General features: G+C 39.3%; 3 protein-coding genes across 3 annotated transcripts; 1 reads left to right on the top strand and 2 right to left on the bottom strand.

Moving 5' to 3' along the window:
• Positions 1-3,684: 3,684 nt before the first annotated feature.
• Positions 3,685-8,466, bottom strand: batf2 (basic leucine zipper ATF-like transcription factor 2). The gene is made up of 3 exons (XM_062516585.1): positions 8,154-8,466; positions 7,828-7,935; positions 3,685-4,837 (listed from the first exon to the last, which is right to left on the bottom strand). The coding sequence occupies exons 1-3, from the start codon at positions 8,238-8,240 to the stop codon at positions 4,481-4,483; spliced, it is 552 nt and encodes a 183-aa protein (XP_062372569.1). The 5' UTR covers positions 8,241-8,466; the 3' UTR covers positions 3,685-4,480.
• Positions 8,467-13,447: 4,981 nt separating this feature from the next.
• arl2 (ADP-ribosylation factor-like 2) lies at positions 13,448-15,747 on the top strand. The gene is made up of 5 exons (XM_062516843.1): positions 13,448-13,658; positions 13,818-13,928; positions 14,127-14,289; positions 14,984-15,064; positions 15,230-15,747. Exons 1-5 carry the CDS (start codon positions 13,594-13,596, stop codon positions 15,362-15,364), a joined length of 555 nt encoding a protein of 184 aa, XP_062372827.1. The 5' UTR covers positions 13,448-13,593; the 3' UTR covers positions 15,365-15,747.
• Positions 15,748-16,421: 674 nt separating this feature from the next.
• LOC134059689 (uncharacterized) lies at positions 16,422-18,461 on the bottom strand. The gene is made up of 2 exons (XM_062516146.1): positions 18,297-18,461; positions 16,422-17,624 (listed from the first exon to the last, which is right to left on the bottom strand). The coding sequence occupies exons 1-2, from the start codon at positions 18,358-18,360 to the stop codon at positions 16,633-16,635; spliced, it is 1,056 nt and encodes a 351-aa protein (XP_062372130.1). The 5' UTR covers positions 18,361-18,461; the 3' UTR covers positions 16,422-16,632.
• Positions 18,462-18,822: the final 361 nt, after the last annotated feature.

Genomic DNA, 18,822 nt, shown 5'->3' with positions numbered 1-18,822 from the left:
GAAAACATTGATCTAAGTATGATATCTGCTTCAGTGACTATGAAGAGCATTCCATGCTTATAATAAACAGGGACAATGAGAATAATTATGCACATAGGTATGGGTGTCTACCGCAAAAGTAACCATGAGCTAACCTGTAATGCTTCTGTAAGAGAGACCTCAATGACGCTGATGTCTTGCACTCTGCACTCCCACGTCTGTGGAGAAAGTATATCAAACTCAACAAATTTACACCATGCAAAACTATAATAATATCAGATTACTGAAATCTTTTAGAATTTGAATTAAAAGTTGGGAAGAAAACATTTAATTACATTGAGGCTTGTTTGTGATCAACAAATCACTCAAACATTTAGAGTAGGCAGCCTCTACCATGATCATGAAAAACGTACTTGCTTTACTCGTTTAATATAGAAGTCGAATGAGAGCAAGTAGCCTACAATAATGCTGATCACATCATACAAAAATAATGACAAGTCTAACGTTTGTGTAACTTGTCCTTCAAAGATAGTCTGCACGTGATTAACGTTACAGAGAGACTAGGCAAGATGGTGTGGTTTGCTACACGGACATTCAAATAATTCAAATGTTTGTGGACGAACTTTAGTGTCTGTAACAACGCAAATTGTTCATGACACATAAGGACAATTTGGTAACACAGACTGGCCTGCACCTACGTTTAAACATTAAACTTTTCAGATAATAATCTAACTATTAGTATTCTAAGCCTAACACATAAACATAGGCTGGGTTTGTGCGGGGCTAGCTAGCGGCTCTTATGTTAGCCGTTAACTGCTAGCTGCATGAAACAGCAAACACATGAAGTCGTCCTGACCTGGTCACATCCATGAACATTCAATTGTGTTTTATGAAACAAACCCATCAAGGCATAACCACCCCTATTTTCGGCAGGGAGTAAAACTGACCTGGGAAACATGATACAATTCTAACGTTAGCCTGAGATGATTAGCTGTTAGCTACTTAGCCGCCCACATGAGATCTGCTGAACCTCATAAGGGCGGCTAAGTAGCTAGCAGCTAATCATCTCAGGCTAACGTTAGAATTGTATCATGTTTCCCAGGTTTGTTGTCATGCTAAACTCCCTAAAATTACACCGAACTCAAAATAAGAACACTGTGTGTTTAGCAAATACATACCTTACAATCCACGAGTGAGGGAGAAGAGGCAGACCTGCCACAGCCAGAGACCCTCGTTTGTGCGTTTTGAAATAATGCTTCTACGGCGACCATAGAGTGACATATTTCCTCCAAACACGAATGCATTTCGTATAACTGACTCCTTTTCACCTAGAAACCTAATTTTATTGTGTAAATCCTACGAAAAAGGATTCATTAAGATGAGCAATAGTGAGATTTCATTTTTTTGAGAGTGAGTACTGCCAAGTAGGCCTACTGAGATTCTGATACTGAATTGACATGTAAATACAATATCTGTAAAAATAATTAGGCTACTGTTCTTAAAGTGACTTTTCTGTCAATCAAGTGTTTATTAATACATGGTGGTGATAGTGTAGACTTATATTACCTCACCAAGATGTGGAGCCAAATGAAAAATATATAATTTGTACAAAATAAACTTACTTCGTCCACACTGCAACATTTAATCACATTACTCTTTCAGAAATCAGCCTAACAATGTAAAAAACACTTTCCATTGGTAGACTACAGTAAATTGATACATTACCACCAATTAGTTGAAATCAAATGTACACTTTCAAAAAGTAGGCTATACTAACTCTGTATTACAAATAAGTGCACTTACTTAAAGTGCATTAAATTATCACTATACATTTTTTATATTTTAACATATTTTGTGAAAGTATTCCGATATACCACTAAAAATGCACTTATTTTAGAGTGTACTGTACAAAGTGTACAGAAGTAACACTTCTAATAAAGTGAGATGATAGTACACTGTAAAAAAGTATGCTAACAGTTTATTTGCAGAAATGACACTTTCCATAAGTACACTAAATTGCCACTCAAATTTATGTCAAATTTAATACACTTAAAACATTGGTGCTTCTATCAAATTTAAAATACACTAACAACAAAGTACACTTTCAAAAAGTGCAATCAAAAGACAATTTGATTATTGTGAAATTAGTATACTTTCTTTTTGGACTCAGAAGTTGAACTTAATTACACATATTTTTAAGTATACTTTATAAAGTATACATTAAACTCACTTCAAATAAAGCACAGAAACGAAGAAGCATACTTGCTTTATACTTCATGTACTTTAACCATATTACTAATACACTTAAGGACACTACTTTTTTACCTGGGTTGACTTCCATGTTAAAGCCAGATTAGAGCGGTCACGTGGTTAGTGGGTAGACTCAGTAGTTCCCTCGGTCCCTGGTTTACTACGGGATTGACAGCAGCGATCGCATTAATATTTACGGTAAATACTCGATGAAAATTACTATAAACTGCATTTCCACATACATATATATTACTCAATGAAAATGCATTATTATGCACACGACTATAAGTCATGTCGAAAAGTCTTATTTTAACACATGAGATATTCATTCATTCTCAATGGAATAGTTCCCGGATGTGCCGCCATTGTTTGTACACGGGAGTCAATGGTAGTGTCGCAACTTTGAGATATCGATGGCTTTGATCGAAGCAAGTCAAATTTGTAGTTTTTCCAATCGAACTACAGATCTGCTATACCCGATTTGGTAAACTTAGTGCAGTTAAAGCCGAGAGAGGGCTGCGACTTGAATGCAGAAGTGTCGTTCACCCTGTTACCAGTTGTTGAATCACTGAAATGATTTTGCAGACATTGTTTTAAGGTACAAAAAACTCTTTAGTGTTGCTTTAACATAAGGTAATCATTTTTGAATGACTAACTCCAGTAGATACAAATGATTGTCTAAACAAACATACGGTGTAGTAGTATTACACCGTATGTAGGACATTTTCTTGCTGTCTCAACTGACCAAATGTGGTAATTTGAGAGAGCATGTTTCAGGTAAACGCGGACAACATTTCAGGGTTTTTGATATGAAAGAAGCTATCACTCACTTGATAGTAAGACCATTAGGTACCCTAGGCCTAATAATTCAGTCAAATTGGCCACATTTTCTAACAGATGAAAAAACAAGCACATTTTATTTTGTAGTCCAGGGTAACAGTGGGTTACAGGATTAACAGGGTTTTGCAAGAAAGTCACCTTTGTTTGTGTTTATGATTACACACTTTTGTACTCACCAGTGTGATTCATGACCTCACCAGAGGTGTCCCTCAGGGATCAGTGCTTGGTCCACTTCTGTTCTCCATTTACACCACTTCCTTTGGTGAGATCATTCGCTCCTACGGAGTTTGTTATGTCATTGCTATGCTAATGATACTCAACTTTACCCATTTTTCCCACCTGATAACTAATTTCTGCTTGGATTTCTACTAGAAATATTTTAAAATCCCTCACTGTCTGGCCTATGCTTGCTATTCTATTTCCATGATCCAGCAAGATTATGATAAATTCTATTTTGATTAAAGTTTTTATGTGATAGGCTATGGTTATTAATGTCATTGTAGGTCACTTTGGACAAAACATTTCTGAATCCATTCATAGATAAAATTAAAGATATGGCACAATTGATGCTCCATAGAGAACAAGAAAACATTTAAAGTCTGCAGGTCCTGAGGATTAGCAAGAAATACTTATAAAACCATCTTTATTTGTGACATTGAGCAGCATACAGCACCTTATACTCTTGATAAACGAATATGCTTATATTACAGAATAAATAATAAAATAAACTTTATTTAGGAAAATATAGTCAGTGTGATCTAAAAAGTCCTATATAATGCATGTCCCTAATACGAGTCTTTGTGAGCTTCAAAGAACAGTCAGCAGGGGTAGAGCAATCTACCTGACTACTTTGCACTAAACATTTTAACCAATAACTTAATATATATATATATATATATATATATATATATATATCTCTACCTTAAACAAAAAAAAAACAATAATTTGTAAATAAATTGCATTTTTAAATTTCATTGATACGAAATACTCTTATTTCTTCCGGTCACTGATGTAAAATAAAAGGAGAGATTCTTTGTACTGTTTCTCAAATCTCAGTTGAAATTGACAACGTGTCTGGGGAACTTTAGTTTACCTCCGATTTCCGAGTGATGTTAACAGCAGTGAAATTAAACTTAAACTGGTACATTAAACTCTTATCCACTCTTGTCAAAAAATATAGCAAACACATCTACCATATACCACATTCTAGTAAATGAAGGTTTTAAATGCAGTTGTTTACTTAATTCCAAAGAAAATGCACATACTGTACTGACGCCATCAGTGAAGCCATTGGTTGAGTTGACCCACGCTGCTCACTGTACTACTGTACTACTGCGGGGTTGTGATTGGGGTTCCTGGGTTTTTGGTGATTCAAAAATCAGCTTCAATTCAAGTGCGCATCGCCATCATATCAGAGTATACTCCAGTGTCCAGGCTCCCAGGGTGGAGTCCAATCTGTAGACTCAAAGAGTTCTGAGAGGGAGAACTCGCTGATGGGCTGTCCAGGGTGCGTCGGCAAGGACGACGGCGCGCCGGTGACGGCGACGGCGACAGAGTCTATGCTCAAGGCTGGTCTAGAGGTGTTGGCAGAGGTAGAGGAGAAGGCCTTGGCCTGCGGGGGGACACTGGCCGCTAGTCTTGACTGGCCTTGCAATGAGCACTGAGGCTCGTGCTGCTGCAGGGCTGTAGTGTACCGCTGGAGCTCGGCTCGCAGGTCTTCGATCTCCTTCTCGAACGCAGCGTTGGAACGCTCCAGGAACTGCATTTCCTTTATCATCAGAGAGAGATTGAGAGAGAGAGAGAGAGAGAGAGAGAGAGAGAGAGAGAGAGAGAGAGAGAGAGAGAGAAAGAGAGAGTGAACATTGAGTTAGTGTAGTCTTACATAAGGTAAGAGTAGTTTTATTAAGTGCATAAATGACAGGATAAGTGCAACACAAATTGAAATATTTCTTAGCTCTGCTCCTAGGAGCTTCACTTGTGGAATCAGGGAGGTGCTGTGCTCTGTATTTGAGTTTCATGTGATATGTGATGTGATGTACATACACATCAGAGTATCAGAGGTGATGTTAGTTTTTTTCACACATCAGAGGTTTCAAGAAGCCTAAGAGCTAAAACATGAGGCATCCTTTTTTATACAGCCTACAACAGATAACAATAAACCTCTCCCCACATAACCCACTCACCACAGAAAAACATGTGGACCGAAACAGCGTGACAATCAGCAGACATACTTTTCAAATAACAAACCCTGTTTCCACACCTCTCACCACAAAAACATGCAGACAGAGACAGCCCAGGGGTGAAACAAACATAAAAAACGTTACATCAGTTTGTTAAAGGGGAACTTGGCAACTATTTCAACTTAATAAACCCGTTTAGAAATCATTTGGATGATATGATCTGTTCCTGTGAAAATGGTGCCTTTCCCCGCTCCCGCTATTGTCCCCAGGCCGAAAATCAACCTTGCAACATTGGGACTTACCATCACAGTAAGAGTTAGTGAGAACAGGAAACTTATTTGAATAGTTTTTCTTACCTTGTAACATCCACATTGTTCTGCCGAACTTATGCTAACCTTATGCTTTTTTCCACAGTTAATAACAAGCATGCACACTTTCTCCAGCAGAGGGATAAATATAGCTAATCGTACCAAGGGTTGAGGGGACAAAGCTTCTCTTTTTTTCCAGTCTAGTACTTGTGTCAAAGTTCATGGAGCAAAAGAAGCAGGGGGGCACACAAGGCGACAACCTTCTTTATGCAAGTTATGCAAATTCTGCCGTTTTTTATGGCAATTTTATTTATCAGTTCTCTTGATAAGATTAAGGGCCCAATGTTATCGATCTAACTAAGATAGTGACTATAGGAGAGTATAGCCTACATGCATTCTGCACTCGCCTATTTCTTGAACTCATAGGCAAACTGAACTGAAACTAACTTCATGTGGTCTCATAGGCAACGACAAAACAGCTCTATGCTCAGTTATTTGCTTTCACTATTGACTGACAAGGGGCTACATAAAACATAGCCTGGTGAGTCTTTGCCTGGGACCCGTTGCCTGGGACTCGTTGCTAAGGGCGGCTTACATCTCGTGACAGTGCATCTTTACCCCTGTTCTGTATGTGCACTTTTTCGCTGTTTTTTCTTGCTCAGTGGCTTAGTGATTTTTAATGGGTGTGAGATAGCAATTTCTGGATCATGCACCTGACACACCCGTGGGCACAATGTTCAATGGAACTGGAGCGCACAGTGAAAAAAGTCATCGCTGACTTGGGCGTGCGATATGAATAAGACTTGCACTGTGGAAGATCTCACAGGAGAAGTTGATGATAAGAAGTTTGCTGTGGGAGTGTTATGGAACACATTACCCGATTAATTAAAAAAAAAAGTAGGAGTGTCTTTAAATTCAAAAAGGGGTTTAAACAGATAACACTAGACAAGTAGGGCTAACAAGCCTCTAAGTTAAATGTTCATTGGGTATCTGTGGGAATAGGGTAGGCTATGTTGTTTAAAAATGTATAACACTGTAAATCAGTATGAAATACTGTATCAGTCTTATTGTATGTTAAAGTGTGTGTATTACAATAACCCATACTATACATTTTTGTTCTTATTGTCAAATTGTTTTGTACACTTATAAAATGTGGGAAGGGGGGAGGGGGGGGGGCTTTATATAAGCTGATGCTTCTGCTCCTACCCTTTGGTTAGGACACATAACCAATAAACTCATTCATTCACCATGGGTGTGCGATATGAGTAAGACTTGCGTCGTGCTTAGTGCCACATTGCACCAGGTGTAAGATAGGGCCCTTGAGATTCAGAGATTCAGAGAGATTCATTTGTCACACACATAACGGTATACTGTTGTAACAGTATTCAATTAGCAGTGAAATGTCAACCTGGTTAACTCCAAGATTGTGTTGGAAAAATGGAAAGGATATCATTTTCATTACCTGTTACTTTAACTTGTACTGTTTTATCTGTACCGTAAGTCACTTTGGACAAAAGTGGCAGCCCAATTCCATAACCATAACATATGATGAACATATGACCTATCCATCAATTTTGTTACTTTCTTTCTATGGTGTTGAATTTAGTAACAGTAACAGTTTAGTAACAGTTATCTATAAGTACCACATAAGGATCTATGCTTGACCTTCAATCATTGAGGGACAGTAAGAAAAAGTCTACTACCTATTTTAATCAGGTAGTTAGACTCGAGACGAATAGAATAAATGTATGAGGTAGCATCCAAACTCAATGCATACCACATATCACACAGGTTAAAGTAGCTTAAATCCAAACACCACATTGCTGTTAGTACACATGTAACTTGTAATCAGCAAAGTGAAAGAGAAAGCAGACTTAATTAGCCTATAGGTGAGGGTTTTTTTCTGATATTAAAATGAAAGCAAAACATAGTGTTCCAGTTCTGTGTTAGGAGTGCATAGTAGCCCAAGAGAGCAAAGGGGGGGATGGAGAACAGAGACGTTTCTTTTCAGAGCCTGCGTTTCCCAGAAATGTCTGCCAGGGCAAGTGAGTTGCTCAATACCTCCCCCTCCTGCACGTTGTTACGCACTCACACCACGGTTACGCGAAACCCAGAGGTAGAATCCAAGCATGCACACAATCACATCATTGTTTTAACACACAAACCATTTCTATTTGCTCTATTTTCAAATGTTTCCACTCACTTCCCGTAGACTATGTCTACTGTAACACGGGCAGCTGAAGGATTAAATCAGGAAAATGTATACTGACCTCATGAAGCACATCTGCTCTCTCCGTTTGCTTTTTTCTACTCTTTCTGGCAGCATCCCGGTTATTTTCTTTTCGTTTAGTTCTGACAGGACCCAAACCATCTTTTCCCTAGAAAAACAATAACACGTTTTTTTCATTGGATCCGTGGTTTAGCTGGGAATTTCAGCACGCAGTGTTAGACTTTACAAAAATCTAATATAAGTTTTACGTCTTCGGCTTGTGATGTGACACTGGTGTTTGACAGTCTAAAACAATAGGCTTAGCGTCATTGTAATTAGGATATTACTCTGTTCATTGATCAAGTCAATAAATAGCCTACAATTTACCCAATCTGATGAACTCTGAGACTCCTCGCCGGAAAATGAGGCAAAACTCTCTGCATGATTTTTAGTGTCCATAAAAAACCCCGGCATCGCTTTGCAACTTCGTCCTACTCCACTTGGCAAAAGGCATGTATTCCTCAAATCGTGCGCAGGATAATGCACAGCTCAGCAAATAATGTATGGGACGCACAACTCCGCTTAACCAATGAGCTGTCAATCTGTCCGTTTTGCCAGCCCACGAGTAACTTTACTACTATTAAATTACAGGCTAACCTACAGCAGTTAACTGAGCCCCGTGTAACGTAGTAAATCTTGCTTGTCTGTTGACTGTTCTGAACATGCTGGGCTACTTGCGTTTTAAGAAGGTCTTGCGTCATGACTGGTCATTGCCTGCGGGGACCAACGAGGGAGGGGGGGTTGTCGCTATACTTTCAGTTTCGGATTATTTTAAACCGCCTGGTCTATAGGCAAACGGAAACGCGGGCGGACCGGTGAGGCGAAAACTGGTTGGTGTTACGGGAGGCACCACATGCTGGGGATTTCTGACGAAATAGTGACCGTGACAGTGACCAATTGTAGACTGGTGCATTTTAATTCACAAATTGACTCCTCTACCGTGTTGATTATGTTCTTGTTGACTACATTGGCTATAGACTACAGATATCATGTGTTATGTATGTTGCACTGGAGTGTCACTATGAGTGACACTGTGAACCCAAGACAAATTTCCCTTCAGGGCCAATGAAGTGGCACTGTAGGCCTACATCCAAGAGAAATTTCCCTTCTGGAACAATCAAGATAATCTTATCAATCAACCAATATAGCAACTTTTGTACAAGGTGGTAAAGGTGCTTCACGAGATAGGCTACTGATCAGTTCAGATCAGATCAGATCTAAGAATCTTATCTGTTAGTTGTAGAAGTGTGTGGTAGTTGCACCTGTCCAGTAGCCTACAACAAACGTCTGTATCTCCTGCCGCTGGCACACCGTTGCCCTGCGCTTCTGTTAATAATTACAGCTGTTTTTACTGTTGGATTTAAGTGACACTGCTACAGGTAAACTGGGACTGTTGTGTCTGATTCTTTCATCAGATCCATCAGTCAGTAAACAAACAGGAATCCTGTTTACCAGCAGAGTAAAAATGGGATTACACGTCACCAGCTGATGGGAATGGGCTGAGCATCTGTCCCCACTGATTCCACTTAAGGCTATTCAAATGAAAACTGCAGTAGACTACACATTCCACATGTTCAAATAGAAAAGCATGCCATTCTACTGCGCCGGTCAAGAAGGTCTCTTAAGCATTTGGTTCAGTACAGTTCAGTAGGCCTACAGTACAGTTTAAAGATGATTAGTGGCATCAACTTGAATGTGTTTCTCTGACATTCTGGACATGTTCTTCATGTTTCAACAAGTACATGAACGACATCCCAAAACGGAGAAAGAGGGAAAACTAGCTTAAAAATTGTAACAATTTTGTCAAGCTAATTCTATAGTTTTATTTTTTAACAATAAAGCAATCCGTAGGTGCAAGACTGTTTTATAAAGCCATGAATAACATCAAAATGCACGGTAGGATATGATTCAAAGTTTTCCTCCTTGATCCACCTGGCCAGTTGTTTGGATTTCGTAAATCCAGCTGGACACTCATACTGTAGGTTTCTGTAGTCTTCCCATCAGGGGTGTAGTGGGAAAATAAGAGGTGGGTAAATATTAACTCTGTGATCACGGTAAGGAGGACGGAACGCCATGCGGCCATGGTAACATACTGGTGTATTAAAATGGTTGATGGAGTGTTGATGAGTGTTCATATGTGGATAACAACTTCTTAATCTTAATCTTTGGTTCGGCTGCTCTTTGGTTCAAGGTGACAAACTTCAAAAAAGAGAGAGAAAATTCTCCAGCCAAGGCAATCCTTAATTAAAATGTCTTTATTCACAATGGCATGTCCTAAATAGACCAGTTGAAAAAGCCCATGTGTAGCGGCTAGAAATTCCTTCTCTCTTTTTTGACAGAACTTCTGCCAAAGAACTGCCTGAATGTGCGGGGGAGGGACTTTAACAGTTCACAATTGCCAAAACACATTTTTTTTTAAAAAAACCTTCCTTTTCTCAAAATTGTAAATACTAAAAAACAAATCTCAAACTACATTCACGTAATCTCTGACACCCTCTGCAAAACTGAACAATTATCTCAAAACAGTTGTAGGCCTACATGTGCTCAAAACCAAATGCTGTCCTCAGATTAATCACAAAGAAGTTAAAATGAAAACACTACCGAGCAGTCACACACTACATCAAAAATGGAAAACACAGTGTTCAGGGTATACGGCATATGAGAAAAGGGTGAAAGGTTTCAAAAAATGTGTTTTAGCAATTGTGGAAAAACTGTAGGCCTATACTGGAAAACACAGGCATTTCAGGAGTGTAAATGAGAAGTATTTTAAAGTCTTCCTACAATGCACTCACTTCTTTCTATTGTTGAAAAGAACCTGCACTGTTCAGCAATCTGTTTGCACTCTGAAGTAGCTTATGGTTGTGTCACATCATTTGAAACAAGTGATCAGTGCTGAGTTGTTGTGTTTAACATGACATCTGTGCCATATTTGTGTTTGCCATTTGCCACTTATGGTTACCAGTAGGCTGTGCATCACAGTACAAAATGTGTTTTATTGCATGATCATGTGTTTTACAAAATGAGTTTATGAGATCTGCAAATTGTTTAATAGGTGAAAACTGTTTATGGTTTTGCCAAAAGAGTCGTGAAATGTGTTCAGGAAACTGAGCATTTGGTTCAAAGAATGGGGTTTATGTGGCTGGGAAGTGGGAATGTTCACTTTTGAACTCCAAAGCTCTGTTCAAAATGGTTAAAAAAAAAAAAAAAGTGCTGCCTTTGTAGTGTGGTCCAAAACCAAAAAAAATATGTTTTTTTTTACTGCCTTCTAAATATCTTAGAATTTCCCAAGTAAGGCAGCATCCTCCATGCTCTCTACTGCCCATAATCCTTTGCGGCAACATCTGAAACCGCTGTGAAAAGCAAAGAGTGAAAAGCACAGATGTTAGAGCTTATAGGTTTAGAAAAATGTGTATCACAGACCTGCACAGTGAAGAATGAAGTTATGAAGCCAGCCACACAGTGTTGGATATCTCTGGAAATAAATATAAAGGCTTAAAACACCTCAGGTGTAAAATTATTTTATGTCAAATTGACGCCAAAATGAATGTGGATCAATGGAATGTTAACGCATTAGTGGCCACTTAGCTCTGAACCTCCTAAACATTCGCTTACCCCCTTGGCCAGCAGTAAGGACACGTTGGACGCCATTTTTAGAGATGGTAATGGCTAGCTGGGAACCTATCTGGCCGAAGCTAACCCTCCAAATCCTGATCCCCAGGACCAGACCCAGACCCTTTCTGAAATCAGTTACTTTGCCCTCTCCGCCCCTCCTCTGGGAGCACGCCTCTTGTGCAGTAGAAATATAACGCAGACTCCCCATACTAATGTTCAATCTTTTAAGATTCTTTTAGTATTGGGTACATTAGTCATGCACGCCGTTTGCGCATTCTCATGGAGGATCCGCCATATTTAGGGCCATCCGAAACCAGCCTTACCAAAAAAAGGTATACTTAAAGTTAATTTTATCAAGTAAACTGAAGTGCAGTTGAGGTATAATTCCCAAGTTTACTTTAGGTAGTACACTTATTAGTATAAATGTACTTGTGGTACACTAGATGTACTATGTTTATACTTCTTTGGGCTAGATTGGCCCACTTCCAGTTAATGGTAAACTTGTAAGTACTAAGAACTATGACAACTGTAAGTGAACTAGTGATACTAATTATATACTTCTAACCTTCAGGTGCACTACAAGTGACTCATAGGCGTACTGTTTACTAATAACCTGCGTTTATATTGCTTATGTATTATTTCTATACTGCATTTATATTACACACACACACCGATGGTGTAGCTGCCATGCAGGGCGTAAACCGGTACATCGGGACCACTTTTGGAGTGAACACACTGATGCTCCCTTGTCGTGGGTTTGTCAATTAATTTGGCAAGTCATGGAGGATGTTTCAAAATTATAGTTCCGTGTGAGTAGGCTACGCCTGTAAGTTAGTCCATGGTTCCATGGTTACAAACCTGTTTCCGCTAGGGAGAGTGGAATTTGTCCCAAAGCTGAGTGCAGTATTATACCCTACATGCTAATCAAGGGAATTCATTTAATTGTGAGGGTACTTCCCACCTGAGTGCACTCCGTAACCAAGGGGGAGTGGGTAGGGATTTGTTTCGGAAAGGCCCCAAGTATGACGCTCCCACTATGAACAGATGCCAGCTGTGGTACTGAGGGGAAATAACAAGGAGACGCATGGATAATGAGTGGGTGTGAAATTCCAGGAAGAAAAATTGCCTGGCTGTCACCAAACACCAGATTCTCAATTCTCAGGAAAGGGGATTGGGTCATCAAAAAGGAAAGGGTCATTATTAAATACAATTCAGAAACATGGTTGTTCAAAACGCTTGAGCAGATTAAAGTACAAAGACAAGTAAAGAATAAAAGAGCAACCTGCTTTAAAACAAACAGGAAAAAATCAAGTTAATCAACAATGGCATTATACATTTATCCCTGTACTTTCCATATAATGACAAGGTCCGTTTTACCAGTTAAGATACAAAATGATCATGAATACATTCAGGTTAAAAGGCATATGCGATGGGATCTGGGAAAAAACATCACATGATTAAATCCAGAATTTTGCAAATACGGCATCCAAAATGTTACTGAGATGGAAGCAGAATCAAGATTAGTGAAATGTCACCATAGAGGGCTGAAATTGAAATCGAGGATTTTTTAAAAATCATTTCACCATGTAATGGGGTTTCCTAGATCCCATCATACTGTATATTAGAAATGTTGGCCTACACTTTGCTAATCCATGAGTGCCACGCCATGTTAATCACAGCAACTTAACTCACTGATTTTGTAGCATTCTGTCTACTGTTACAATTCTGTTACAAATGTATGTTTTTGACCACAGAACTCTGGCCTATTGCATCATTGTTGCTATTTCTTCATAGTTAAATTGTACGACATACCCACAGAGGGCGTAGTTTTGCTTACTGAAGAGAAACTGCGCGTACCCTTCCCTCCTAACAGCAGAAAAATCGTCAGTCAAAACGACTTGAATGATGGTCTTATGATCCAATAATTTCCTCTGCCGCGCCCAACCCTTAAGACATTGGCCAATGATTGGTGTGATGGGAGGAACCATTTATAACTCACTTCCTGGCAACAAAGGCGGTGCGACATCATGGCTACAGCTAGCTAGTGTAGTGGGTACATACTAGAACTTGAGGGATGATTGTATGTTCGTAAGGAATGAATAAGTTGATGTATTAATAGTATTTATTTGCATATTGAAACAATAAGGCCGTTACGATGGGGCTGTTAACCATACTGAAGAAAATGAAACACAAGGAGCGCGAGATGCGGTTGCTCATGCTGTATCCTTCATGCTGCTGTCAGTTATCTCAGGCGGACTGTGTTCTTTGCTAGCTAAAGTGCATGATTTAGCCTAATAATTTAATCGATTCTTGCTTGGATTTTGCTGCGTCTTGTTTTGTCTAAATTCTAAGCAAAGTGATACTTAACCATGTTTTCAGAGGACTGGATAATGCGGGGAAAACAACTATTCTGAAAAAATTCAATGGCGAAGATGTCAGCACGATATCACCAACACTGGGATTTAACATAAAGACGCTAGAACATAGAGGGTAACTTTGAGTCGCTGTTTGTTGATACTGTTTTGATATAGCATTATACAGCATCACTGTAGTGGTAAGCTAGTTTGGGGGTAGGCCTATCTGTAGTCCTGTCAGTCTACATTGTTAAAATCACTGGCTAGGAAGGTGTCCCATAATTGAACGACAGTGACACTCCCTTATTATGAGAGGCTGTCTTTATCTCTCCAGGTTCAAACTGAACATCTGGGATGTAGGAGGACAGAAGTCTTTGCGGTCATACTGGAGAAACTACTTTGAGAGCACTGATGGCCTGGTCTGGGTTGTGGACAGTGCTGACAGACTCCGACTAGACGACTGCAAACAAGAGCTGAGTTCTTTGCTACAGGAAGAGGTATTAAACATAATACATACATGGAGCATATTGTACAGTTGAACTGAATCACCTGCAGTGGGACATCTTTTAGAGTAGTTCACTTTTCCCAAGATGGTGCAACCTTCTTAAATACAGCATTTTCCCATGGCAAACAAAGCCATCCAAGAAATCTCACCATCCCAAATGGCAAACTCAAAACAAACCCATAGTGTTTCTTTTGTTTGTCTTTCATATGCACATGTCTGCAATTCTGGGGTTTAAAAGTCTAACGTGCCAGACCAAGTCTGGTCCCTTTCCCCCCTGTATTAAGCAGCATTCACACCAAGAACGATAACGATAATAATGAGGAACTGAAGCTTTTATAGACCAACAATCGCAGATCGTTTGATCATTCAAAAAGCTGCTCTGAATGGCAAATTGCTGATGGCAAATTAGACGTTTTACAAAGACAAGGGCAAATGTTAAGAGAGAACTAACTGTAAACTGGTGCGTAGTAGTACAGTTGTTTACTTTATTGTTGTCCATCCTTAGAGAAATAAACAAGACATTTCTTTGTTTGCTTGTTTTACACAAATCAAAACAGACTAAAATGAACATTTTCTCCATAAGAAAAACCTTTAGGTAACCATCCTTGGACAACAATAACATCCTTGTTTATCTCAGTAAACATTCAGGACTGTTTTCCTGCCTCACTTTTGTTGTTTTCTTCCAGAGGCTGGCTGGAGCAACACTTCTAGTTTTCGCCAACAAGCAGGACTTGCCGGGAGCTTTGTCCAAGGAGGCCATACAGGAGGTGAGAGTACAAGTGTTCTAAATCCCAACATGTTTGGTAATCACACAGATTGGGTAACATGACATCATGCCTGGGTCTTTTTTTTATTATTATTATTATTATTCAACTAAGGTGTTTGAGGGACTGGAGGAGTGGGGGCTTACCTTGACTTTGGTCTTTTTTCAGGCTCTGGCGTTGGATGATATTAAAACTCATCACTGGTGCATCATAGGATGCAGTGCCGTGACCGGCGAAAATCTGCTCATGGGGGTGGACTGGCTTCTGGATGATATCGCTGCACGGATATTCACAACAGATTAACTGATTGATGTGCCTATACAAGACATCAAAGGTGGACTTGACATTTATAATGCAAAGTGGAGCTTACACCTTCTGTGAACAAATTAAGAATATGTTTACTCAGTTATAACACGTTTATTTTTTACACAGTGCTGATCTGAAGTTCATGTCATGAAATGTAAAGAAAACCCTCTGCCTTATCGTGTATCACTACATCGCTACATGTCATAATTATACAAACAGTTAATCAACTCTGTTACAATGGCTGGAGAGTTACGCGAGTTTGGTAGAGTGGCTGTATGACACCCTTCTTTCAGGCCAGGACATTCCCTCTTTTTTGGAGAAATAAATGTAAATTTCTTTGTTTGCTTGTTTTACGCTAATAAAACAGACTAAAATTTGAATTCTCTCCATAAGGAAACATTTAGGTAACCATTTAGGTAGGCTTGGATGAACCTACAGAAGAATGAGTCTCAGAAACAACTCTGATGTGGGCTTTGTATAGCCTGCATATTATAATGTTATCAATGAACGCATAATTTCTGTGGATTGCAAACTCAATATTGACAAGTATTTACATGGGTATTTGACAGAAATGTATAGGTATAGCCTAGTTATTGGTCCTCACCAAACATCTGAAGTGATAAACTTGCCATTTTTAATTGTACAGTGTCCTTGGGTGACTTGAAAGGCGCTTATAAATAAAATGTATTATTATTATTATTATTATTATTATTACAGGGTTTTCTGTACTATTAATACACAGAAAACCCTGGCTGGTAAATGGAGCACACAGACATTTTTAGGTGACATGCAGGTTACTAGTTTGATACTCAGCACAAAATCTGAAACTATTTAACTCAACATGTGATAATGAAATGCTATAGCACTTATTTTATTACAGGTACTTATATATTATAGACAATTATAATAACATATAATTTGTCTGAAATACGGATCACAGTCTAGTCACTCTATGCCATTTTCTGCCACAAGGTGGCGACCTAACACTTTTTTTAGACGCCGCTTCAAAACCTATAATGGCAAAAAAAAAAAAAAAAAAAAATGCACAGATCAGTTTCATACCAACTTATCAGATCTCTCTGTTTTATTCTTTCAATCATTAACTCAAGCTGCAAACAACCCTTCACAAAAATACTAGAATCTAGGTCACAATTTTTAATGCTGTCCTGACATCATCTACTAATTATCCATCATCCTGGTCATAAACACTGGTCTGTGCTATCATAGTGATGAATCATCTGGGAGTTCAACTTCCAACATCTGACTTAGGTACCTGGTACAGGTATGGTGCTGTTCCCCTCAGCTGGTACATCTTGTCTGTCTAGTACTGTCGCACCTCGAAAAGTAACTTGAGTCTCAGCAACAGTAGGTGTATTCTCGTCTAAAGCATCAGTGTCTAGAGCTGAACTATCACCTGATCCTGAAGAGTCCACATAATCTCTGATGGCACTCCATGAAGCTGGGGGAGGTATTTGTGTTTTGGGTCCTGTAGTTGTGGCGGCGACCAACAGGTGAGATTCAGTATTGTCATCTGTTGGTGAGGTCTTCACTGAAGAATCACCACATTGGCCTAAGCAATCCCCTCGAGCTGTTGGCACAGGTTCAGGAATGATATGGGCGATTTCATCTCTGTCAATCATGTCAGTGTACGATGCGGCAGCGTCATCTTCAATCTCGCCTGACCCTGCCACCTCATCGTCATAGAGGGCAGTGATCAATGGTCTATCAATATCCACGATCTCAGGATCACTTTGGCTGCTTGCACCTGAACCAGAGTCAGTCATCTCAGCATGGGTGATAGCCATAGCCTGTTCAAATCTCTTTTCGGCAGCTGCAAAAGTTTGAAAACTCAAAAAGAGCTGGTCGACCACATCCTCATTGGTTATGGCCCAAGCCAATGCATCAGAAAACAAAGTGTCATCGGTGGGAGGAAACAGCTCTGAGGGTGAATCTGTTTGGCTGGCAGTTCCAGTGCTTGGCCTGGAGATAGAATCTTCAGAAGATATGTTGAAAGAGGAGCCATCACCACTAAACTCCCTTGATAATTCATAGTCATCAGACGAACCTTCACTGGGACCACTGGCTTCCTCGAAAGCTAAGACTGAATCCTTGCCTTGCTCGTCATGAGTTTGTTTAGTCGTCCTTTCCTCAAGAGCACTGGTTGCATCCACAATGACAGATGAAGGTGACAAGATTTTCAAATCAGACTGCTCTGAGAGGCCCTGGCCTGTATATTCTGGAAGAGGCCTTGCCATCCCTAGAAAGACACAAAGGTAGCTATATTTAAACATCTATATATAAGGCAACATAAGTAAATGTTATAACTGGCTGAGATTCAACACGAGAAACTGTAGAAAAGTGAATATAATATAGGCAGCAACCATAGACATATTGTCAAGAACAAATCTGAATTTAGTAATAGCAGGTCCCAGATTAGTACTAAGCTCCAGGCCCATTTTGGTTGTCAGGAACAAAATAATTGGAACATTATCAGTTTAATATTGTAGTAACAGGGCTGTAGTAATAGCATGGTTTGTTTCAGTAAATCACTTCGTTCAGTTTAGACTGAACCCCCTCCCCCGAACATGACAGTTTAGCTAGCATAGCTTCACCGCTAAAACCAGTAAAACCGTTAACATTAACCATTAGCTGCTAACTATTGCTAACTTCAGCCAGTCACCATTGCCACCAGTCACATAACTTTAAAGTAATATTGCAAAACAACTTTTTCGTCAGTTAATTAACATAGAAATAAAGTTTTCCCACGGAAAACTTAACGCATGAGTAAGCAATTAAAACTGATAATGAAATCATTCATTATTAAGTATCATGGGTTGGCTGACTATGTCAGCGTAGCCACAGTTAACATTAAAGCTAGCTGCTAGCTTGTTGAGCCTGACAGGCTGGCTAAAAGAATGTTATGCGTTACCTTGGTTGCATTGTAGACAGAGGTACAAAAGTAAAATAGTAAGACAGTGGAGTCCATAAGCCATAGCTTTTGCCGTAAGAAAAGTAACTGGCTTTAAAATTCACAACTTGATAATGCTAACTCGTTACAATACTGACTTGTGGGAGAAAACGCACATTGTGCTGAGAACTTAAAAATTCGAATGCGCATTTTTGGTTACTACAGTTACACACCTACACAGATCTAGTTCTAGAACCTTTGGTAACATGATCAAAACAGAATGGGTTGGCGTCATAGACCTAAAAGAAATCCTCCTTGATTCAGAGCGTCACACCAGAGAGGATTTTTGGCCTACAGCAGCCTACATTTTGTTTGTTTTCTTACAATCACACATTAGTTCAGTATAACATAATATTATACTATAATCAGTATAGTATAATAATGGTTCAGTTTGTTGTACAGGTGAAGTGGTATTACCTGAATAAGGTGCAATTAAATTACAGGTAATAGTGTTTTGGGGGTAAAATCAAGATTAAAAATTCCCAAC

Source organism: Sardina pilchardus, chromosome 16, assembly GCF_963854185.1.
Source record: "Sardina pilchardus chromosome 16, fSarPil1.1, whole genome shotgun sequence".
NCBI classification, from domain to species: domain Eukaryota; kingdom Metazoa; phylum Chordata; class Actinopteri; order Clupeiformes; family Clupeidae; genus Sardina; species Sardina pilchardus.
The sequence above is the reverse complement of the archived record's forward strand: the minus strand, read 5'-3'. Positions and strand labels throughout refer to the sequence as shown.

What these genes read in the sequence shown, in the direction of transcription:
- batf2 (XM_062516585.1), bottom strand. Translation starts at nt 8,240, where the DNA reads ATGCCGGGGTTTTTTATGGACACTAAAAATCATGCAGAGAGTTTTGCC. An exon ending in CTCAGAGTTCATCAGATTGG is followed by an intron (nt 7,936 to 8,153) that starts GTAAATTGTAGG and finishes TTGTTTTTCTAG; the next exon opens with GGAAAAGATGGTTTGGGTCC. An exon ending in GAGCAGATGTGCTTCATGAG is followed by an intron (nt 4,838 to 7,827) that starts GTCAGTATACAT and finishes CTGATGATAAAG; the next exon opens with GAAATGCAGTTCCTGGAGCG.
- arl2 (XM_062516843.1), top strand. Translation starts at nt 13,594, where the DNA reads ATGGGGCTGTTAACCATACTGAAGAAAATGAAACACAAGGAGCGCGAG. An exon ending in GAGATGCGGTTGCTCATGCT is followed by an intron (nt 13,659 to 13,817) that starts GTATCCTTCATG and finishes CCATGTTTTCAG; the next exon opens with AGGACTGGATAATGCGGGGA. An exon ending in AAGACGCTAGAACATAGAGG is followed by an intron (nt 13,929 to 14,126) that starts GTAACTTTGAGT and finishes TTATCTCTCCAG; the next exon opens with GTTCAAACTGAACATCTGGG.
- LOC134059689 (XM_062516146.1), bottom strand. Translation starts at nt 18,360, where the DNA reads ATGGCTTATGGACTCCACTGTCTTACTATTTTACTTTTGTACCTCTGT. An exon ending in CTGTCTACAATGCAACCAAG is followed by an intron (nt 17,625 to 18,296) that starts GTAACGCATAAC and finishes GTGTCTTTCTAG; the next exon opens with GGATGGCAAGGCCTCTTCCA.